Raw genomic sequence first — 24,718 nt, forward strand, 5'->3', positions numbered from 1 at the left:
ATTCTTTGTGAAATCCAACCCTTAGGTTAAAATCATAGAGCTGCTCAAGCACAAAACAGAACTACATGTCTGGACAACAAAATAATGCTAACCAGTTTTGTTTTTTGCTTCTTCTTTTTTTCTCCGTTTTTATTTTTGCTTTGATTTGGGGGGGGGGGGTTCTTTTTCAAAGCTCTGGGTTAAAATCGTGTCAAAAAGGGTTTCTCACCAGTTTTATTTCACTGTCTCGGACTCTCTGACATTGGCAATGGTAGATGACAACGTCATTCTGAATATTTCCCAGTGCTTGCCACTCTACAACGCAGCAGTCTTCACTGATCAGGCTTACTTTGGGAGCTGTCGAAAAAAAAAGAGAAAAACAAAGTTGTCATCAAATAGTACTTATTTGTAATACACCACGAGGGAAACAGGACTCAACTGGACATCCAAGTTACGAGAGAAATGGCAGAAAAACACCCTTGTTGCACAAACTTGTGTGCTTTCAGATTTCAACAAAAGGCTTTATTCAGGCCTGAAGTCTTTTACTATGCAAGTGATAAATGTACTCTTTTTCAAAGAGTGTTACTTCAGAGGGAGCTGTTTCTCACAATGTTGTACTATAAACAGCTCTCCATTGCTTATTACCAAGTAAGTTTTTATGATAACAATTATCCTGAGTACCAATAGTGTCCAGTGCTTTTAAGACATCAAACAAAGCTATAATGTACAGTGTGGGGGCAAAGAGAGGGATCTATAGCTCACTTTTTAGACATGGAGGTGGGGCTTTGGTCGTTGTAAATGTGTAACTCTCCGAGTACGGGCCATCCCCGGCATCGTTACTGGCAAAGATGCGGAATCGGTACGAGGTCTGTTCGCTCAACTTGGACACCTTGTGCGAGACGTTAGCACCGCAATACGCAACGCAGTACCTGTAGGTTAAGAATTGAAAAAGAATAAGGTTCTAGTAATTTGCATCAGGGATGAAGAATATTGTCTGCATTTTACTGAAAAATGATGTGTGTTACTTTTTGTAGGACAAAAAACACAATGTCCACAGAATTACGCTAAATTACACAGGTTGAAGATAATGATAGTAGAAAGCTTCCCTGAAAATATTACTTGCTGAGGTGCTGCAGTTTTTGAGAAATGAGTAGAACAATGTCATGAAAATAATTTTCGTCTCAGTGATCATGAGACGAAAATTATTTTAACATGTAAAAACGTATTTTTATGACATTGTTTTACTCATTTCTCAAAAACTACAGCACCTCAGCAACTAATATTTTATGGTATGCTTTCTACTATCATTATCTTCAAACGGTGTAAGTTTAATGTAAATCTGTGGACATTTTGTTTTGTGTTACAAAAAGTACCCTTTGGGTAATTACTCAAAAAAATGTTAGCATAAAAAAGTACTTGGTAACAGGCATCACCCTTGTTGCACAAATTTGTGTGCTTTAATAAAAGGCTTCAGGCCCAGAAGTCTTTTAAAATTTGAGTGAGAAATAATCTCTCAAAAACTATGTTACTTCAGAGGGAGCCGTTTCTCGCAATGTTTTATACTATCAACAGCTCTCCATTGCTTGTTTCCAAGTAAGTTTTTATGCTAACAACTATTTTGAGTAATTACCAATAGTGCCCAGTGCCTTTAAAAAAAAAAAATCTGAAATCAGAATAACTAATGAGGAAGAAAATTATATTGTAAGAACCGACCTTCCTTTCCTGTCCTCCATCTCAACGGTGTAATTCTGGATGCGAGCATCGACAGGCGACTTGGCATTGTCGCCCCATTTGAGCTTGAGACTCTGATGACTGTAGAGGGTGCACTCCAGGCGTGGTGGATCGGGAGGAAGCGCTTTGGTGGTGACTTTGAGCGAGGCACTGTACGGCCCCACACCTATACTGTTGACTGCTTGGATGCGTATTCTGAAAAGGGATTAAATAAACATAATTATAGTAATAATAATTATTTTGGTTTTGTGAGAGAGATTGGCTGTTGCCAGCTTGGTGTTTACATCCCCTTGTGGGAGTTTGCCGAGTTCCCTTGATGGGAAGATCATTCAAATAAACAAACAAATCTCACCTGTACTTGGTGTTTGGTTGTAGCATCTCTAGACAGTGCTCCGTGACGTTCCCCTGAACACTGATAATCGGCTTCTCGCCGATGTCGATATTATACGACAGGATCTCCGAGCCGCAGCAGTTGGGCTCCGTCCACCGGATCAGCAGAGACTCCGAGGTGGATGAGAGGAGACGGAGGGAAGCGACGGCTTCCGGGGAGGAGGGAGGCGACTCGTAGGTAGCCACGTCGCTGAAGGGTCCTGGACCGGCTGAGTTGATGGCCTGGACACGGAGATAGTAGAAGGTGGCGGGCTGGAGTGACTTCAGCTCACAGAATGATGAGAAGCCGTTGTAGACCTGGTAGAAGGGGATAAAATTGGGGGGGGGGGGGGGGAAATGAAATAGACTTACATACAATACATACATACATACAACTAAATATTTATAAAGCACCTTCACATCAACATCAAAGCGCAGAAAAGAGCAAAACCAATGGAACTATAAATACAACAAGTTACATCTGATACAAGTGGGTTTGAGAGATTTTTGAACAAAGGCAAAGAGTTTCAATTTTCAATGCGCACTGGGAGGTTGTTCCATATTCGCGGAGCAATAGAGAAGAAAGTCCCGTTGTGAGCAGATGAGAGTGTTCTGATGGTTGGGTGTTCGGTTAGGCATGTGTTATCAGAAGCTGATCGCAATCTTGAGCGTGGCGGTTGGTAGAGAGCAAGGCAAGATGATAAGTAGCCCGGTGCTAGTCCTAGGAGACCTTTAAACACACTCTCTTAAGAGGATTTAACCAAAATGTTGCAAGGTTGGGAATTTCAAGCAAACTGCCGAGTTGCGAGTGGAGTCCTTTGTTTTAGAAACTGCCTCTCCAGAGAAGACTTTAAAGCGATAACTGTATTGCAAATCACCCGTATTGAAAAGTTGTATTGATTTGAAACCTTGCATAGTGGGAGTACAATCAAGGCCCAATTTCATGGCTCTGCTTACGGCCGAATTCTACACTTCTGATCACTATTCTTCGCTTCTGTGCAAGCACTGAATATCTGCGCTAGCTGTCTAAGCAAAGAATGCCTAGTAATATGGAGTAATGATACGCCACGCTAAAATAATCTGCTAACCCATAAATCACGATTGAAGAAAGCATTGAATTTCATGCTTCTGTAAGCGCCAATTCTTTGCTTATGGTGAGCAGAGCAATAAAACTAGGCCCAGGTGAGGTTTGTGGTAGCACCATGTGTAAATCTCTTTTGGGTAGTGTTGGTTCTGAGAAGAACCGGAGATTGATGAGAATACTTACTGTTGAGAAGGAGCCGTTCTCAGATGCTCTTTCCACGCGATACTCGTTCACCTCAGCGCCGTTACAGCATGGCTTCTCCCACGCCACGTACGCCACGCTGGTTGAGCGGCTATTAACAGCGAGGTCTGTGGGTGCGTCTGGTGGGCCGGCTGCCGTGTTGACCTGGAGGGGATCCGAGAAGGGTCCACCCTAGCCATACAAAAGAAAAGAGACAAGTGTAAATCAACTGAAAATGCTAGCAAGACAAAGGCCGAGTTATAGTCGGCCGCACGATGGTCAGGCGATGGAAATCTTGACGTGCGATCATAAAAATACACAGTTTTTAGGCCTCAGCGATGACTATAAACTGTGTCGCGCATCAGATTTCCATCGTGCGACCTTCGAGCAACCGACTATAAACCGGTCTTTAAGAAGTACCCTATCAATGGATTTCAGGCATGATATTTTGGTCCTTGGAATTTGTTTTATTGAGTACAAGGGCTAACTTAAATGTACACGGGCTTTAAAAGACCTTTCAAGCTATTTAATCACAATATTTCTGATTTTTCCAAAGGAAAAACAACAAATTGGAAATCAGACTAAAGTAGGAACATTATCATGCCTGTGGTTTTTACATCTTGTGGTGAAGACATCCACTGTATTATGCAGGGGTCTCGGTGTCCCATTCCTGCCCCCACACTTTCGAATAACACCTCATAAAGGCCTATAAGGTAATTAGATAAATATTTCACAAGGCATTGAAAGTTTCAGACATCAAATATCTTTGAGATTTCTGGACGATGTTTCAATTGTCTTTACTTTTGATGCACATTTATTGCAAAGAACTTCCTGATTTGTTTGTGGGGTGGCACTTAAATTGTCAACAGCTTGTTGACTTCTCAAAATACCTGAATGTTAAAAAAGTTCCAGAAAACATTTCAAATGGTGGGAAAGTTAATAAAATCTCTGACACAATCAGAATAACCTAAGAGTTTGATGTTTTAACTAAATTTTTAAAATAGCAGTTTTTAATATAAAAATGGTTTGATTAGATATACTTGAAGACCCAAAAAAAAAAATTGCTTAAAACAACAACAAAGATTTAACTGTATAGATTTATAATAAAATAAAAAATAAATAAATAAAAATTTAAAAAAATAAGTTATGGCCTTACCCCAATTCTATTGAATGCCCTAAGCCGGAAGCTGTATGGTCTCCCGGGTAGCAAGGCATTAACAGTACACTCTGTGATGCAGGCACCAGCCCGGTGAACTTCTTTGGGTGTGTCGTCAGCTGCTGTCAATTCTACGGCGTACTCCTGCAGGGATGTGCCACCGTGGTACTCTGGTGTGCCTTATAGTGGGGAGGAGGGAGGGATCATTAGTCAAGTTTATTTGAGAGCGAGGTTGAAACATTGATCTTGAATACTGTAACCCATTGGCCAAGTGCGTGCGAGACCTATCGGTGACTACAGTTCGACCAAGGTAGCCTGAATTCTGTATAGTCGACGATGGTTTGACTACACCAGTTGACTCTAAGGAACCAGCCTACCGGCATGGTCGCATCGCTGGTTATTAACAGCCGTTTTCATACATGTAGCACGGTGAAGAGTGGACCAGTTATCAGATAATGATAACATAGGTGAGCCGCCTGGGGGGGGGGGGGGGAGACATACTCAGGGGACATCCTTGAGGATCAAGCAATGTAGGATTATTCTTTGTTTACTATTAACAAATAAAAACAAGACGTTCAACTGAAATTTAATTTTAAACTTACTCCATCTAAGATTGACGGAAGTTGCCCGTGGTTTCCCATGTAACCTCGGAGGTATACACTGCCCTGGACAAACTGGCAACGTTGTCACACTACAAACGTCAGAAAACTGCAGAAAAGAGAAATGTATCGATTCATTAGCCTGGTCGAATAGAAAAGTTAATAAGAATTTTGTGGAGTACAAAGCGGGGAGGGGAGCCAGTCAGAATTTTAACAGTGAGTAAAATATCGGAAACTTTGGGGCCTATTGTGATAGTTAGACAGAAATTATTGTACAGGGGGTTAACAATGCTACAACAATAATATGTCTGCCCAGAACTATAAGGTCCTTAAGGGAATTTGTTTGGATTACGTAAAACTGCTTTTGCACTCTAATAGAGCCCCTGGTTGGGTTTATTGATCAAGAGTAAATTTCAAAGTATTTGATTGGCAAAAAGAAATGAACTTTTCTAAGTGCAACATTCATTTTTTGATTTGGATCAATTTTTTTCAAATTTATCCGCGTTTTTCATTTTAAGGACCCTTTGTTTATTACATTTATGAAACTACCTCTAAGGACCTTCCGATAGTTCTGAGCTTACGAACATTTCCTTTTAAATAAAGAGAACTTACAGGGCTACAACCCCCTCTACTTGAGCATTGGACTCGTAGCTTGTAGGTATGACCCGGCTCAAGATTTTCCAAGTTGTGCTCTTTCTCTAAGCCTTCATATGTCGATACAAATGGATCATCTGATGAAGAAGAAAAAACACCAACAAAATATTTCAGTGAAACTTACATTCAAATCTTCCACTTTTTCGACACAAAATGGAAATTCAACTTGGAAACTTTGCATAACACACTCTATCAAGGAATCTTCAATCAAGTTCTATGCTTCTCCTCATTGAACCCAAGTCTCGACACTCATGGGGTGACAAGTCTTTTTCTTCAGCCACACCACGCATCTGGAACTCTTTACCACTTAATCTTCGATCTTGTCTTTGTACCGCAAAATTCAAGTCACTTCTCAAAACTTATCTTATGTCACAGGTTTTCAATGACTAATTTTGTTATGTCTGTTTTTCTTTGTGCTGTGTTTTGTTTTGTTATTGGTTTTTACTGCGCCTTGAACACCCAGCAGGGTGGATATGTGCTCATTACAAGTCTTATTATTAATATTATTATTATTATTAGGTTTGGCTTATTGCAGATATTTGAAACCAAGGAGCACCAGAGTCGTACCGAATGACTAAAGCAGTTGATCTTTACACTTCTAGTGCGTCCAGTCACTCCTGACTGCTTAAAGGGTGTATGAACTTTTTGTAAGACAAAAAAACACAATGTCCACAGATTTACACTAAACTTACACAGTTTGAAGCTAATAATAGTAGAAGCTTCCCTGCAAATATTACGTGCTGAGGTGCTGTAGTTTTTGGGAAATGAGTAAAACAATGGCATAAAAAAATTTTTCGTCTCATGAGACCAAAATTATTTTAAGCATTTACAAACGTATTTTCATGATATTGTTTTACTAATTTCTCAACAACTACAGCACCTCAGTAAGTAATATTTGAAGGGAAGCTTTCCACTATCATTATCTTCAAACCCTGTAAGTTTAATGTAAATCTATGGACATTTTGAAAAAAGTACCCAATTCCTTTAAGATGTCAAACTTTTCATGAAGTTAATTTAGAATTTGATTCGGTGCGACTCTGGAGTGCCTGTCTAAAACGACTGTAACAAGCATGTTGTCTTGAACAACAAAACCCCCAAACAATAATTGTGACAATTCCTGAACTTACTTGTTCCATTGTTGCTCATTTCTAAACTGTACGACATTATATCCGAACCCCCAGTGTCTTTTGGCGGATCTGTTGGTAGAGAAAAATCAAGAGTGAAAATCAGAGTCAGGTTAAAGAAGATGAACCAATGGTAGACTGGTTGAGCATCTTGCACGACCCCTCTTCATAGAGAAGCATAAAGAAGCATAAACATAAAAAGTAGCATTAAAAGCACATAATAAATTTGCTTACCAGAGGTAAGGTTACCAGCCTAAAAGTACCTTATCAAACATACTGACTGGTTTCCTGCTTAGTTTTGCTAAGCAGAGGTTTCGTAAGCAAATTTTTGTGCTTAGCAGCTCTATGAAATTGGGCCCAGGTCAAATCGTCCGAAGCCCGTTTGTGTGAAGCCTAAAGAGAATACAGAACTAAAAGTCGAGGAGACTTACCCCATGACACTTTGAAGCCTGTGGAGTGAACCTTGCCTTTGAGTGACAGCTTGCAAGGCGCTCTTGGCGTGTCAGGCAGCGTACGAAAGGCCACTACTCCACTCCATATACTCTTTCCCTCTTCATTGAAGGCACTTAACTAAAAGAACAAACAAATCAAACAGTTACAAAGTTGTTCCGTTGTCGAGACAAATAGAACTAGCTGTTGCAAACTGCTTACCAACCAAAAGGACCTATGGTATAAATGCAAGAAATAGTAAATGACCTGCAGCCGATTTCACGAAACGCTAGGATCCTAATCCTATTTCGAGTTATGACAAGTAACTCGTCCTAAATAAGGATTGGTTAAATGCATCCTAATGTCTTCCGATTCGGAACTTAACTCGTCCTTAAGTCCTAAGATTAATCCCCAAAGTTAGGAAGAGTTTGTTGAAATCGACGGCTGATTTTTTTAAAGGGTAATTTGACAACACAGCACCCATGAACAGGTATTGTCATCTCTGAAGCTTGTGTGCTCCTTTTGAAGCCATTATACACTTTCGGAACAGAAAAAAAAGTAAAACTTCACAGATTTACAAATAACTTACAGGGTTTACAGAAGGTAATGGTGAAAGACTTCTCTTGAAATATTATTCCATGAAATGCTTTGCTTTTTGAGAAAACATTAAAACAATTATCAATTCTAGATGTCGAGAATTACGGATTTATTTTAAACACATGTCAGGACACGGCGAAACGTGCAGAAACAAGGGTGGGTTTTCCCGTTATTTTCTCCCGACTCCGATGACCGATTGAGCCTAAATTTTCACAGGTTTGTCATTTTATATGTAAGTTGTGATACAAGAAGTGTGGGCCTTTTGACAATACTGTTTACCAAAAGTGTCCAATGGCTTTAACAGCAATATTATTAGAAGGGGGAAAAACAGGATTGTGGCTCCACTAAAATTAACAATCTGAAACGAACCTTATCCACAAACTTTATAAGCACAGTCCTCAGTCAAATATAGATAGTTGTGTGCATTCCACTAATTGGGCTCAGCGATTGAGAACTAAACAAGGATATCCAGGCCTGATACTTCACAGAGGCAACGGTCGCCTCCGTTGCCCCTTGCCATTGCCTTGGTGCCCTTGAAATGCTCCAGTAGAAATTTACAATTTCCTCATAGGGTGCCCTTTGCCAAAGAGAAAATAGCTTGGTTCCCTTGCCCTTTCAAAAACGAAGCATACAGGCCTGGATATCTATAACAGCCAAACCAACCCCCCCCCCCCCTCCCCTCCCCCATCCCCCTTTCCGATACCCCAAACTTACTCTGAATTTATACTCTGAATTCCTGGCAAGGTTTTTGCATTGGTGATTAGTGTCTTCCCCTCGGTTTACAACTTGGAAGTCATTCCACTAATTGGGCTCAGCGATTGAGAACTAAACAAGGATATCTATAACAGCCTACCCCCCCCCCCCATTACCCCAAACTTACCCTGAATTTATACTCTGAATTCCTGGCAAGGTTTTTGCATTGGTGATCAGTCTCTTCCCCTCGGTATACAACTTGGAAGCCATACCTCTGTCAACAAAACCAGTCAAAAAAGAAATACAATTGTACAAAATCATCAACATAGATAATAGAATATGCTGTTGCAAAGTGCTTACCAACCAAAAGGACCGTTGGTTTAAATGGAAAAACAGTTAGTCGAGTTGGTCATTGAAAAGCATTTGTAACCGTTTGTTGTAAAATGTATATGGTTAGAAAGATGTTTTAAAAGTAGAATACAATGATCCACACACATTTGCCTCGAAATTGCGTGGTTTTCCTTTTACTTTGCGATCAAACACGGTCGGCCATTGACTCCCATAGATGGCTGACCGTGTTTGTCAACGAGGTAAAAAGAAAACCACGCAATTTCGAGTGATACTTGTGTGGCTCATTATATTCTACTTTTAAAATATCTTTCCAATCCAATGCATTTTATAACAAACGGTTACAAACGCTTTTCAAAGACCAACTCGACCGATCCAAGACAACGTGTTCCTTTAATGGCATGAAATTTTGACTTAATGGGCACTTGGAAGTTTGAAGGTTTAAACTTGAGTTTACATTTTCCGAAAAGAGTAAAGCCTGGTTCATACTTCCAGCGAATGCGGTAAGAATTTTGACGTCACAAATTCGCAAAGAACAATTCACATTAGTCGGCTTGTGTTGAAATCCTGCGAAACATTCCCAGCGAAAAAAAACAGCCATGCGACACCACATTCGAGTCGCATCTGAATTCGCGTTCGCATAAGTATAAAATATTTAAGAAAAATTTAAAAAATTCATTCATGAAGTTATTTCACCGGTTCCTACCTTCATCTCATCATCCATCTCCAATGTATACCCATTGATATCCCCGGTACTCTTGTCCCATTCTATGTGTAAGCTGTGGGCTGTAGCTTCCCGTAGCGACGGCAGATCGGGCTGGTTGGGGGCGCTGCCAGACGTAGTGAAACTAGCCTCTGGACTGTAGTCACTGTAAACATAGAAAAGCAGGAAGTTTTGAAGCAGGAAGGCTTGAGATCTTTTCTCCCACCATTAAAATACCGCCCCCTGATAAGCCCACCTGGTGTTCACTGCCCACTTTACTATCAATTTCACGCAGTAAAGGCCCGGTCACACAGGCCCCGATAACGAGAACAAAAACGAGAGCGATAAAAATGCACGCCCTCGATTAGTTTAATTGCTCCACGCAGAATACGCCCAAGCTTATTCAACCAATCGAGGGCATTCATTCTAATCGTTGTCGTTTTCGTTCTTGTATCGGGGCCTGTGTGACCGGGACTATAGTTCAGACCAGGGCCCAATTTCATAGAGCTGCTTAAGCAAAAAATTTCTTAAGCAAAAAAATCTTTGCTTTGTAAAATCAGATTACCGGCTAAGACTCCACTCAATTGTTATGCTAAGTAAACAACAACTAAGTATTAGTCACAAGCAATGTACATGGCATGAAATTTTTGCCAGTACAATAAGCAAGCTATTTTCGTGCTTAAGCAAATTTTTTGCTAAAGCAGTTATATGAAATGAGGCCCAGGTTTCTGTCCAATCTGGAGCTGATAGTATAAAGTTATTGAAGCGGTTAGGAATAATACCTTACTGAGCCATCTACCTGACAATACTTCCAGGGGAGTATAATGGGCGGTTGTTAAAGGATTATAGACTCTGCAGGATTAATCCCAGCTTAAGGTTGTGTCTGTCATTTGGTTGGGGGAGGGTAGATGCAGTTGTGGACTAGATCACTGCAACTGTCTATGGCTAGATTACTTTAACTGTCTATGGCTGAACACTGGCACCTGGATATCATTGCAAGAAGCTGTGGCTAGATCACTGCAACTGGCTATGGCTAGATTACCTCAACTTTCTATGGCTAGATCACTGGCAACTGGATATCATTGCAAGTAGCTGTGGCTAGATCACTGCAATTGGCTATGGCTTGATTACTTTAACTGTCTTGGGCTTAACACTGGCACCTGGATATAATTACAAGTAGCTGTGGCTAGATCACTACAAGTAACTAGATCACTGCAACTGTCTATGGCTAGGTCACTGGCAACTGGATATCATTGCAAGGAGCTTTGGCTAGATCACTGCAATTGGCTATGGCTAGATTATTTCAACTGTCTTTGCCTGAACACTGGCACCTGGATATCATTACAAGTAACTGTGGCTAGTTCACTGCAACTGGCCATGGCTAGATTACTCTTAACTGTGTATGGCTAAATCACTGGCAACTGGATATCGTTGCAAGAAGCTGTGGCTAGATCACTGCAACTGGCTATGGCTAGATTATTTTAACTGTCTATGGCTGAACACTGGCACCTGTATATCATTACAAGTAACTGTGGCTAGATCACTGCAAGAACTAGATCACTGCAACTGGCTATGGCTAGATTACTTTAACTGTCTATGGCTGAACACTGGCACCTGGATATCATTACAAGTAGCTGTGGCTAGATCACTGTAAGAACTAGACCACTGCAACTGACTACTTCTAGATCACTGCAACTGGCTATGACTTGATCACTGCAACTGGCTATGGCTAGATCACTGGCACCTGGATATCATTGCAAGAAGCTGTGGGTAGATCACTGCAAGAACCAGATCACTGCAACTGGCTATGACTTTATCACTGCAACTGGCTATTGCTGAACACTGGCACCTGGATATCATTGCAAGAAGCTGTGGGTAGATCACTGCAAGAACCAGATCACTGCAACTGACTACTGCTAGATCACTGCAACTGGCTATGACTTTATCACTGCAACTGGCTATTGCTGAACACTGGCACCTGGATATCATTGCAAGAAGCTGTGGCTAGATCACTGTAAGAACTAGACCACTGCAACTGACTACTTCTAGATCACTGCAACTGGCTATGACTTGATCACTGCAACTGGCTATGGCTAGATCACTGGCACCATGATATCATTGCAAGAAGCTGTGGGTAGATCACTGCAAGAACCAGATCACTGCAACTGACTACTGCTAGATCACTGCAACTGGCTATGATTTTATCACTGCAACTGGCTATTGCTGAACACTGGCACCTGGATATCATTGCAAGAAGCTGTGGCTAGATCACTGAAAGAACTAGATCACTGCAACTGGCTATGACTTTATCACTGCAACTGGCTATTGCTGAACACTGGCACCTGGATATCATTGCAAGAAGCTGTGGGTAGATCACTGCAAGAACCAGATCACTGCAACTGACTACTGCTAGATCACTGCAACTGGCTATGACTTTATCACTGCAACTTGGCTATTGCTGAACACTGGCACCTGGATATCATTGCAAGAAGCTGTGGCTAGATCACTGCAAGAACTAGATCACTGCAACTGACTACTGCTAGATCACTGCAACTGGCTATGACTTGATCACTGCAATTGGCTATGGTTATATCAGCACAGGTGATTTGTATAGATCATTGCATGTGGCTATGGATAGATCACTGCAACTGGCTATGGCTAGATCACTACAGGTGATTTGGCTAGATCATTGCAAGTGGCTATTGCAGTTTTGCTTGATCACTGCAACTGGCTATGGCTAGATCACTACAGGTGGTTTGTAACTGGGCCAGAAGTGCTTACCTTGCCCCAAAGTCATTGATGGCTTGTAAGCGGAATCTGTACAAGGTCTCCGGCTGTAATTTGGTTACTCTGTAAGTCTTCTCCGGCCCCTCGTAGACGTCAACAAAACTTCCTGAGCCACTCCCCTGAAAAAATAACAAACATGGTTTGTTTATTAGACACCCAGGCCCGATACTTCACAGAGGCAACTGGGTTTAATGGACTTCATGCCCCCTTGTCATTGCCTTGAAATGCTCCGGCAGATATTTACAATGTCCTCATGGGTGCCCTTTAACAAGAGAAAATGCCTTGGTGCCCTTGCCCTTTCAAAAACGAAGCATATAGGCTTGCAAATCCAACAGCATAATTAGGAAGAATTAGAAACAAGAAGAAATGTTCAATTTTAGATGTTGGAGGACAACCCCAAATAGAAAAAAAAAAAAAGCTATCAGGCAGGGACTGAAAACCCAATCCCGTCTGAGGATGGATTCGAACCGGGGTCCACAGAGGTGAAAGTCAGGGAAAGAAACCACTGACCCGACCTGATCACCAATAAAAACAAACATGTCAAATTTATGTGTGAATTAGATACTTTCAGATTTTCGCTGAGAAGGCTTAAATGGCACATCATTTCCGTGGATGACTTTTAATTCCATGAACTTCAGCACTGCATATATATTCTATATTGGCAACTATTCATGTCCACTGCATGTTAATTCACCACAGAGTCGCAATTACACCTGCTCTCCAGTAAATCACATAGGGGGTGTTCGTCATCAAGTATTCCAGAGAGAAAAAAAATGTTTTTAATGGGGTTGAATAACACCCCTATTAACCGCAAAGAATTCCCGGCACTCTGGAACTTTCACAGTTCACTGGTAGCCCCGGACTCCAAGAATGGCCGGAATGTCAGAGTCTGGGTTCAACATGGATGTGATAAGAGACGGTACAGAGAGGTGAGAGAGGGAGCGATGAATGTAGTTTTTAGGTCGAGTGGTTGTCACGGAGAATCTTAGAGTGTTGCTACATGTATGAGCAGACCTACATAAGACCTTGACGTCTCATAACTCCAAGCATTTAACTCATTCATGAAGAAAAGTTATTTCTTGAAAGTGACTTGACTAAATGAGAAGCTTAGAGTGTTGCTATGAGCAGACATACATAAGACCTTGACGTCTTATAACTCCAAGCATTTAACTCGTTCATGAAAACAAAAGGTGTTTCTTGAAAGTGACTTGACTAAATGATCTGCTTTGAGCAGACCTACATAAGACCTTGGCGTCTTATAACCCCCAACTTGTTCATGAAGAAAAGTTATTTCTTGAAAGTGACTTGACTAAATGATCCATTGACATCAAATTAATTTGTGCTTCCTCTTTGGTTAACACCACCCTTTCCACCTTTCAAATTTTGTCGACCCCTACTCTACTTTTCATCGACTTCACCCTCCATAAAGGGTTTGGGCACTTTCTGTATGTGTTAGTGTTAGAAAAACTTACATAGTTGAACAACAGTGATGGTAAACAGATTTTACTTTCTGAGGTGCTGTAGTTTTTGAGAAATGAGTTTTTAAAAAAATCACAAAAATAATTTTTGTCTCAGTGAGACAGAATTTTGTTTAGCTTGACAACGGATTTAAAACTTGACTCTCCTGTAAACATTGTTCTGTGATTTTCACATTTTTCTCTCAAAAAGTTGATAACTACAGAGGCTGAAACTTCTGCAGGTAAATTGTATTAAAAATATCTGCATTCACAGTGAGTAGGGATTCATGTCATGGCGAATAACTTGGTCTACAAAAGGTATCACTCCCCCCTCCCCCCTATAATTAATCACCCGTCCTCGTTACCTTGTCACACTGTAGGAGGAAGCTATGGATCCTGGCCCCGTTGGGAAGGGGAGAATTCCACCTCAAGTACAGAAGGTTCTTGGTGCGATTAGTCAGCCGGGGTACGAATGGGGCGTCCGGCGGGCAGCCCCTCGTCTCAAATATGGCAGGCTGAGAGAGGGCACCCTTTACATTGTCCAATATTGCACACACACTGCAAAGATGAAGACATAAAGATATATTATCAGTTTATTCAAAATAATCATCTGAAAGGTCGTGTTCATTGAACTGGAACCGAAGAACATAGTCCAAGTACATGTATCTTTTACGCTCTTCATCGTGTACCTGATGAGGGCGCACTTTACATTGTCCAATATTGCACACACACTAAAAAGATGAAGACATAATATCAGTTAACTAAAATAATCATCAGAAAAGGTTGTATTCATTGAACTGGAACTGTGGAACATCATCCAAGTGTCTTTAACCGTCTGTTGCTCATGTAAGTGATAAACCAACGGGCTGAGAGAGGGAGCCCTTTACATTGTCCAATATTGCAAACACACCGTAAAAAAGAAGGCATGATGAAGATAATATCAGTTAAGTAAAGCGATCATCAAAGGTCGTGTTCGTTGAACTGGAACCAAAGAACATAGTACAAGTAGTCTGTTCATCATGTACGTGATGAACCAACAGGCTGAGAGAGGGCGCCCTTTACATTGTCCAATATTGCACACACACTGTAAGATGAAGAGATAATATCAGTTCATTAAAATGATCATCGAAAAGGTCATGTTCGTTGAACTGGAACCAAAGAACATAGTACAAGTAGTCTGTTCATCATGTACGTGATGAACCAACAGGCTGAGAGAGGGCGCCCTTTACATTGTCCAATATTGCACACCTTGTAAGATGAAGAGATAATATCAGTTAATTAAAATGATCATCGGAAAGGTCATGTTCACTGTGGTGGAACTGAAGAACATAATCCCCGTGTACTTGACGAACGGACGGTATAAATTATTCAAAGTGTCATGTAATTCTAATCATAATCTGTTTCGGGGCTGCTCTATGCCTGGCGGGAAAGTGAACACAGTGTATGGTAAAATGACGTCAAGGATTTGCACCAATGATTCAAAAACACCATTTGTTTTTCTCCTTAATCCATCCGATGACGCTTAACTTTGAATTGTATTCATATAAACCGGCAAACACGTCAGCACTGCTGGGTTTGCCCTTAACTTGTTCAGTGACTTGCCAGCGGGACTAGTTTAGAAAGTCATTTCACCGGTCCGCTTGTTTTTTTTCAAAGGGCCGTATTTTGGATTTCCTTTCCATACATGTATATACTAGCATGGGACTATATGATTTGTAAACAATCCGTGGTTCACGTGTAGCAGTGGCCAGCAATCAACTACCATGTCAGACTAGTTCGGTAGAATTTCGACTGGTCCCTGAGTGTTTGAACTGGCATTTGGCCAGTGAACAGGGGGAACACTGCACCAATATCTTTTTTACAACACACGTCCCTTAAAGGCAGTGGACACTATTGGTAATTACTCAAAATAATTACTAGCATAAAACCTTACTTGGTAACGAGTAATGGGGAGAGGTGGATGGTATAAAACATTGTGAGAAACGGCTCCCTCTGAAAGTACGTAGTCTTCGAGCAAGAAGTAATTCTCTACGAATTTGATTTCGAGACCTCAGATTTAGAATATGACTCAGGGGCAAATTTGTCGACCAATTGAGCTCAAATTTTCACAGGTTTGATCTTTGATATATATGTTGAGATACACCAAGTGAGAAGACTGGACCAATAGTGTCCAGTGTCTTTAACACAAGCCCATGTTCACATTACATAGCTTTTTCCCAGGATATGAAAACCCTGGCAAATACCTGTGAAATGTCCATTCAAACTTAAAAACATTTTTCACAGGAACAGGTGAACGTTTCTGTAAACTAAATCACACGGTTCATTCGTCACACTAGCTACTGTAATTGGCATCCTACATGTGGATTAACAATTACTGATATCAAATTAATTGTGAACAACAATCGGTTCATATGCATTTGTAAGAACCACTTAAATACTGTGGATCAACAATCAGAATAAAATGAATAGCGGCAGAAATAACTGAAAACAAAGTCAGTCAGCTCTTTTGAAGAATTAATTTTTAAAGACACTGGACACTGTTGGTAATTACAAATCAAAATCGTGGAACGTTACCTCTTTCTCGAAGACTACGTCACTTCAAAGGGATCTGTTTCTCACAATGATTTATACTATCAACCTCTCCCCATTACTCGTTACCAAGTAAGGTTTTATGCTAATAATTATTTTGAGTAATTACCAATAGTGTCCACTGCCTTTAACCCTCGAGTCAAAAGATTGCATTACCTGAGTTGATATTCTGAAGCTGGTTTTAAATCTGTTACTTCGTATTCATTCTCGGTTCCATGACTGCAAAAGAATAAAAACAAAACAAATACAGAAACTATTAATGTCAGAGAAATGGATACATTTATTTCACATCATATTTGATATCAGGGCCCAGTTCATGGCTCTGCTTACACGTGCCTCACGCTAAGAATCAGCGCTTACAAGTTGGCAAGGAATTTTGGTTTGTGAGCGTGCGTACCTAACACGTTACTAGGCATTCTTTGCTTACACAGCTAGAGCAGAAATCCAGCACTTGGCCTGCAAGCTGAGAATGGTGATTGTAAGCGTAGAGTTTGGCGGTAAGCAGACCCATGAATTTGGGCCCCTGGGTGCAAGTTCGGTTCCTGCCCAGGTAAAACACCCAAGGAATTTTGTTCATGGGACTTGAGAGGGTACTAAGAATGTAGAGCTACACACTTGTGTATGAGTACAAACAAATAATATGCTCTAGGTTGTAAGTTTGTGTCTCATAACAAGAAATGGAGGCAAATTTCATTTTAAAAACCCTGAAACCAGGATTAAAAAATACCGATTTATAACTTGTAGACATTTACTCAGAAATGTTTGATGAACACCAGAAGTCCCATGTAAAAATAAATTAGGACATCCACACAATACATGTATACACGTACCATCCATCCTGCTGCCATATCAAAAAACTGCCAATCTTACAAACTGTTTCCGCTCCAAAACTTAATTACCAAAGACATTTCACTTGTGGAACCCAAATAAACCACAAACCACAAAACCAAACAATACCAGGGGCCATAGAGGAAGTTAAAAACTTTCACATGATTCTATAGTTGCTCCCTGCAGGAAATCATTCCAGTGGTTATTAAAAGTTTGCCCCGCAGTTTGCTGAGAATAATGGTGCATTGTGCCAGCTCAGTGGAAGCTCCCTGTTTGACACCGGAGCTTATAATAATTTCCTGGTCTTATTTCCCAACACATTTCAGTACGACTTCCTACCACCAGTCTGCATTGTGTGTATAATATCTGTGGGTATAAAGATCCTCCATGTATAGATTAAAGTAAGGGTACATCAATGTTACACCTGTGGATAAGTTATTAAATGATTCTGACGTTAAAGCATCGCTGTCACGCGTTTCGAGATGCTGCTGCTGTTAACGTGAGACTGCTACTGTTTTTGCCAGACTGCTGCTGTTAACGAGAGACTACTACTGTTATTGCCAGATTGCTGCTGTTTTCCCCAGACTGCTGCTGTTATTACAAGACCGCTGCTGTTATCACAAGATTGCTGTGAAACCCCCATGAACTTTATTATCAGTGAGATATCAGATTGAAGCTGATCAAAATCTTGTCCAGAACATTTTGTGAGATAAGCCGACTGGTTAATAGAGGTTTGGTTCTCCTTCAAACTGATGCAATTTAATATTAATAGTTAATCTGTTGTGCTGTCGCTGCCAGTTACATGATTCGAACTAAGCATCTTGTCAAAGAACACACTCAGTAGTCTAGTGGTAAATATTGAAAGACATCTGTCTGTTGAAGACCAGCTCCAATCCCTGGTTTATAGGCCACGGAGAACATGCCGCTGTGGCCTTGTTCTTGGCCTTAGTGCCCCCTTCAAATGTTTTCCCATATACTTTAACATTAATTTTCCAATGGAAGTGCCCTTTGCAAACTGAAAATGGCCTTGCCCTCTCAAAGGGGGAAAACAAAGGTGAAAATCTTGGCCTGCAATTCCACCTCGTAAGCCTAAAGTATACAGTGCTTGTAAATCACAAACCTTGGTGGAAGTGTAAAACCAAAACATTATTCTTTATCCCTGCAATTATTATTGGATAGTTATCAATCCAGTACTGTGTCTTTAAGCCGACCCACTTTGTCTCAATAAACTATTGAACCTGGCCAGACCAGTTGACACAAAAGTTGAAGACAAGGAAGCGTTCTTCCTCATGCAAGCGTTCTTCCTCATACAGGCAGCCAAAAAGCTCCTACCCATAGTTTGAAGAACTTCCTCCAATGATCCTGACTTTGTCTGATGACTCATAACACACAAAAATAGTTAATGGCCTGACATTTCAACCCTAGCAGAGTTTTTCTTGAAGGCTTAAGACTCTGCTAGGGTCAAAACGTCAGACCGTAAATTATGTTATTTGCGTTTGTACACCATACAATGTAGGTCCTTTTGGTCCAAGTACTCACAGGGCACAAACAAAAACTCCATGCTAACCCAGGAAATATGCTTAGGTAAGCGCGGAATTCCCTGCTTCTGTAAGCGCTGATACTTTGCTTACTGTAAGCAGAGCCATGAAATTGGGCCTTGTACATGAATGTGTAACTCACAAACCACAAACTAGCTGTGTCAACAGAGTAGGAACTGAACAATCCAAAAACTTTTCCCTGAAAATGTTCGGTTTGTCCAGCTGTCATTTTCTTTGAAAGCAAAATCCCATCCTATTCGGAACTACACACAAGAAAAAACATACGAAATTGTTGTTTATTACCTGTCTGTATGTACTGTTTAGAAGACTGAATTTTGGCAAGATTCAGTGTTCAAGTGTTACTGAAAACTTGAAAACATTGACTGACTAATCCTCAGTTCTGCCATTTTCAATTGTATGGTGTGTTGTGTCGTCATTTACACTTTGAGAAAGACTCTGCTATGGTCGCATTGTCAATCCTCAGATATTTCAAACCAGAAAAAAACATTAACCTATGTGACAATAACGAGGCTTGACTGACAACCAGTCTCGCCCCCCTTATATATTCCTGCTGTAATATTAAGAAAGTACACATGGAGCTGCCCAACCAGTCCGCCCCTCTTCATGTATCCCTGTTGTAATATTAAGAAAGTACACAGGGAGCCGCCGTCACGGTATGCCATAGTACACTGGAGGTCCATGACCCTATTCTTCAAAGACACCTCTAATTTCCAGCCCTGGGGCATAATGAGGGGTAACCGAAAACAAGCCAGGGGTTCCCACCACACCTACCCCAGTTTCCACTGACCCCTCTCTGACCCTTTTTTGACTCCCATCAACCTTGATCTTAAGGCATTGGACACTATTTGGTAATTTTCAAAGACAAGTCTTCACAGTTGGTGTATCTCAACATATGCATAAAATAACAAACCTGTGAAAATTTGAGCTCAATTGGTCCTCGAAGTTGCGAGATATAAATGAAAGGGAAAAAACACCCTTGTCGCACCATGGTCACATGAAGTTATGTGCTTTCAGATGCTGAATTTTGAGACCTCAAATTCTAAATCTGAGGTCTTGATATCAAATTTGTGGAGAACGTATTTCTCGAGAACTACGTCCGTCACTTCAGAGGGAGCTGTTTCTCGCAATATTTTAAACTATCAACCTCTTCCAATTACTCGTAATAAAGAAAGGTTTTAAGACAATAATTATTTTGAGTAATTACCAATAGTGTCCACTGCCTTTAAGCTACCTACCGCCCACATTAATACATGTTATCTATTTCTCACAAAAAACATTTCAGATAAGCATGTGTAATTTGATAAATTTACAGTCATTTGTTGAACACTTTAGACCAAGATGACATTCCTCCTTATCATGCAGTACAACTTCTGCAGTTTTAGTTGGTTTGATTTCTGGATCAAAGATAAATGGTCCTACCACCCTAAAAAAAAAAATATGGGTGTGTTTCAGCTTAGATTAGTTTCAACATAGGGCAAGGTTATTGCTCTCTGGTTTCAAGAAGGTGGAATATAAGAAATTGAACCAAAAAAGTCCACTGAAATATTTGTAGACAAAAACTAACCCTGAAAACCTGGCAAACCGTAAATTTCAACCCAATAAATTTTTTAAGTTGAGGTTTGTACAAGTACAAGGGGAATCAAGCCTCATTACATGTAGACTATTTTAGTAGGTCAAGCTGAGATAACATAAAGCAGTCCTTATGGGGACCTAAAGGTAAGCTTAGGTAGGTACCAGTGGGTAAAAACTGACTGTCTCAGCATAGAGAAATAGTCCCAAGAGCATGTAGGGGGGAGCATGTAGGGGGGGGGAGCATGTAGGGGGGGGCCTCTGGGGGGCACCTAATTTTGACCCCTTGAACCAGTTTTGTTATAGAGCTGCTTTAAAGGCGCTGGACTTTTGGTCATTGTCAAAGACCAGTAACCTCACTTGTTGTAGCGCAATATATGCATAAAATAACAAATCTGTGAAATTGTTTACTCAATTGGTCATTAAAGTTGCAAGAGTAGATTTGAATGATAAGCAAACCAGTTCATCAACTTAGCTGCCAGTGCTGCACTCTAAATGATGGGAAAGAAACAGTGGGTGATTTTATATAATGCCGAAAAATGCTTAATGCTTAAAAATGCGTATAAATATATATACAGGTTATGAGTGAGCAAGGCATGCCAGCAAAAAACGGTGCGGCAAGATCAATTTCCCCTGGGAACGAGGTTGCCTTACAAGCTTTTGCATTCTTAGTGGCTTCTATGCCAGTATCACCCATTTTCCTAATCCTTGGTTTATCTCCATAAAAAGAAATTCCAAGAAATTATTCTCCCATTAAATAGTAATTGATATATGATACTGTGAAAAAGAAGCTTAAATTAAATGGAAATTATTTATAGTATTAATTTCATGAAGCTTGAACCGCAAATCGTTCACAGAGTCTTCTATGAAACACAACTCTAACAGTAATTTGTTTGCAGGCACACAGGGATGCACCGTTTTCTCTAAGGGGATACCTCTGGCAAACTAAAACTGAAATTGGCATTTGAATATTTATAAAGAAGTATCTGGATCTTTGCAATGACTTGTTTCCCCCTTTTCAGTGATATTGTTACGGGTCGTATAATAGTTCTTTTCAAGTAATGTGATGTTGAGGTACATTGAGTAATACTTTGAGAAGCCCGTAGATAGTAGATAAAGTGCTAATTTAAAACGTTTCGCATGTCTGAACTCGGCGATTCAAAACGGAAAGTGAATGATTTCCCTTACAAAGTAGAGCAATATGCTACGCAAAATGTGTCAGTTGCTACTCAAATATCATCATTTGCTAACTCAATATTACCATTCACTGTTCACAAAATCTGTTCCGTCATAATATTTTGCTATGCAAAAGTGCCGGATCGGATGATATTGTTCCCTGACAGGAATGGCTTGATCCCTGTTGTTTCAAAGGCGGGTTCATGGCGATTTCATCACACAGATTCATTTCACACAACGCAATTTTGCGATTTTATTACAGTTGCAATTTCATTCCCAACGAGAAACCTTGTGTGAAATGGGCTATTGCCTCTGTTAAAAGCAGTGGACACTATTGGTAATTACTCAAAATAATTATTAGCATAAAACCTTACTTCGTAACTAGTAATAATGAGAGGTTGATAGCATAAAACATTGTGAGAAACAGCTCCCTCTGAAGTGACATAGTTTTTTGAGTAAGAAGAAATTTTCCACGAATTTGATTTTGAGACCTCAGATTTAGAATTTGAGGTCTCAAAATCAAGCATCTGAAAGCAGACGACTTTGTGTAACAAGGGTGTTTTTTCTTTTATTATTATCTCGCAACTTCGACGACCAATTGAGCTCAAATGTTCACAGGTTTGTTGTTTTATGCAAATGTTGAGATACACCAAGTGAGAAGACTTGTCTTTGACAATTACCGAAGGTGTCCAGTGTCTCTAAGTATCAGGCCTGTGTACTGATCTCCAATATTTTCATACACTACACTGAACACAACAAATTGATCCCTTCCAGTACACTCGCAATGGTCACCGATCCCGTCCCCATCCTCCACTCCACGCAAACACCTAAAGCTAGAGAGGGAGAGAGAGGGCCACCAGCCCACGGTCTCTAATCCCCTCCTATTTATCACCACCAAAACCTGGCACCCACCAACTCACAAAAATAACCCCAGGTACATGTAAACCCTAATCTAGTTGTATACAATAACAGTCCTCAAGTTGGCGATGTTAAAAGCCAACTTCTGACCTTTTGCAGTCAACTGGACGGCTGAGTGTACTTCCCGAACAACTTTTATATCTATGATTTGAGGCATTGCTTGGTGAAGTATCAATATATTTGGTTTGCGATAACACCATGTGTGTACATGTATCTACTTGCCAGGTAGAGTTTGTCTTGCTATATATTCTAATACCGCGGAGTAGATTTATCAGATTTTTCAGTTAATGAAACTACTAGTGCTGCTTTAGCTTATAGGATCGTTATTAACTGCACTACCGCGGAGTGTGCTCTTTAACTGGTCTCAACGTTTCAACTAGCTTGCTCCAGTCATCGTCGGGAGACTGTTAAACTTTTATATCTATATCAAACAGGAATATAGTTGAGAAAATCTACATTGTCATTTAGCCTTTACAAAGACTCTGCTAGGGTCGAAACGTCAGGCCTTTAACTTTTTTTTGGCAGGAATGTAATTGATGTATCAGTTGGCATTACTAACGCCTTCGTCCAAAGAACTGAATATTTCATTTCACTTTGGCCCCGCTATCACTGTGCATTATTTATACCGTTCATCAGGACATCAGGGTAAACTCTGACAACCCTCGTGGTTATTTACCGAGTTGATGGATTTGAACACAAAGAAGAAAGAAAGAAGTTGTATAATATCTTATTCTAATATGTAAAACAACCATCTAAATTAAAAATGTATGAAAATGAGAGAATGAATAACCAAACATGCTATAACTAACTAAAAATACATACATATAAATAAATCAATCAATAAAAGGAAAAAACAAAGACAATTTAATCATCTAGCTACTATTCTATTTCCTAAATATAACCCTTAAAGGCACTGGGCACGTTTGGCAATGGTCAAAGACGTAGTGTTCTCACTTGATGTATCCCAACATAGGCATAAAATAAAAAATCTGTGAAAATTTGAACCCAATTGGTCATTGAAGTTGCAAGAGAATAATGAAAGAAAAAACACCCTTGTTGCACAACTCCGTGTGCTTTCAGATGCATAAAAAAGGCTTCAGGCCTGAAGTCTTTTATTATTTGGGTGAGAAATTACCTGTTTCTCAAAAACTATGTTACTTCAGAGGGAGCCGTTTCTCACAATATTTAATACTATCAACAGCTCTCCATTGCTCGTTACAAAATAAATGTTTAGGCTAACCATTATTTTAAGCACTTACCAATAGTGTCCAGTGCCTTTAACTATATTTGCAACTGACAGATTGTTCAAAAGGCGTAACCTCGCCCCTCCCCCCTTTAAGCTGCAAGCCATCAACCCGATAGCACCTGCTAATCACATTCCCCATTACACCGATCCTCCAGCCCAGTTATGTCCCAATTATTCCGTATCAATAATGTCCAATCAAACATCACAGGCATTACTCAGGGAGGAATTCCCCCAAAACATTAATGGGTTTTGTGCCAGTCAGTTTACCTTAGTTCAGCAAGCGACAACACTGTTTGAGAAATTGTTTGAACACTGAAAGGGGCAATGGGTCTTCATTCACATTGTTCTTTGAGCACTTTTCGGTGAGATTCTCAGAAGCCACTCCTAAACAACAACAAGACAACTCGGAAAACATTCCTGCGAAACATTATTGGGTTTCATGCCAGACAGTTTAACATAGCTCAGCCCGCGTGCGACAACACTGTTTGAGAAATGTTTTGAATACTGAAAGGGACAATAGGTCTTCATTCGCATTGTTCTTTGAGCACTTTTCTGTGAGATTCTCAGAACCACTCTGAAATAACAAAACGCCTTAAAGACCCTGGACATTATTGGTAATCGTCAAAGACTTAAAGACTAGTCTTCACAGTTGGTGTATTTCAACATATGCATAAAATAACCTGTGAAAATTTGAGCTCAATCGGCCCTCGAAGTTGCGAGATATTAATGAAAGAAAAAACACCCTTGTCGCACCATGGTCACACAAAGTTGTGTGCTTTCAGATGCTTAATTTTGAGACCTCAAATTCTAAATCCGAGGTCTCGAAATCAAATTTGTAGAAAAGTACTTCTTTCTCGAAAACTATGTCACTTCAGAGGGAGCTGTTTCTCACAATGTTTTATACTATCAACCTCTCCCCATTACTCGTAATCAGTCATGAAAG

General features: G+C 40.3%; 1 protein-coding gene across 3 annotated transcripts in view; it reads right to left on the reverse strand.

The window, feature by feature from the left end:
- LOC139945605 (fibronectin type-III domain-containing protein 3A-like) overlaps window positions 1-24,718 on the reverse strand; it is a 127,925-nt gene that overhangs the window by 9,000 nt on the left and 94,207 nt on the right. For all 3 annotated transcript variants that reach the window (XM_071943015.1, XM_071943013.1, XM_071943014.1), the window contains exons 6-20: window positions 16,636-16,698; window positions 14,256-14,448; window positions 12,428-12,552; window positions 9,650-9,812; window positions 8,783-8,869; window positions 7,308-7,446; window positions 6,880-6,948; window positions 5,711-5,829; window positions 5,102-5,207; window positions 4,500-4,678; window positions 3,347-3,535; window positions 2,063-2,397; window positions 1,693-1,905; window positions 742-908; window positions 209-336 (exon numbers count right to left, since the gene is read on the reverse strand). In XM_071943015.1, the coding sequence (XP_071799116.1) occupies window positions 209-336; window positions 742-908; window positions 1,693-1,905; window positions 2,063-2,397; window positions 3,347-3,535; window positions 4,500-4,678; window positions 5,102-5,207; window positions 5,711-5,829; window positions 6,880-6,948; window positions 7,308-7,446; window positions 8,783-8,869; window positions 9,650-9,812; window positions 12,428-12,552; window positions 14,256-14,448; window positions 16,636-16,698 (2,275 nt within the window). The remainder of the gene's footprint in view (window positions 1-208; window positions 337-741; window positions 909-1,692; window positions 1,906-2,062; window positions 2,398-3,346; window positions 3,536-4,499; window positions 4,679-5,101; window positions 5,208-5,710; window positions 5,830-6,879; window positions 6,949-7,307; window positions 7,447-8,782; window positions 8,870-9,649; window positions 9,813-12,427; window positions 12,553-14,255; window positions 14,449-16,635; window positions 16,699-24,718) is intronic.

The sequence above is a fragment of the Asterias amurensis genome, chromosome 12, assembly GCF_032118995.1.
Source record: "Asterias amurensis chromosome 12, ASM3211899v1".
Lineage (NCBI taxonomy): Eukaryota > Metazoa > Echinodermata > Asteroidea > Forcipulatida > Asteriidae > Asterias > Asterias amurensis.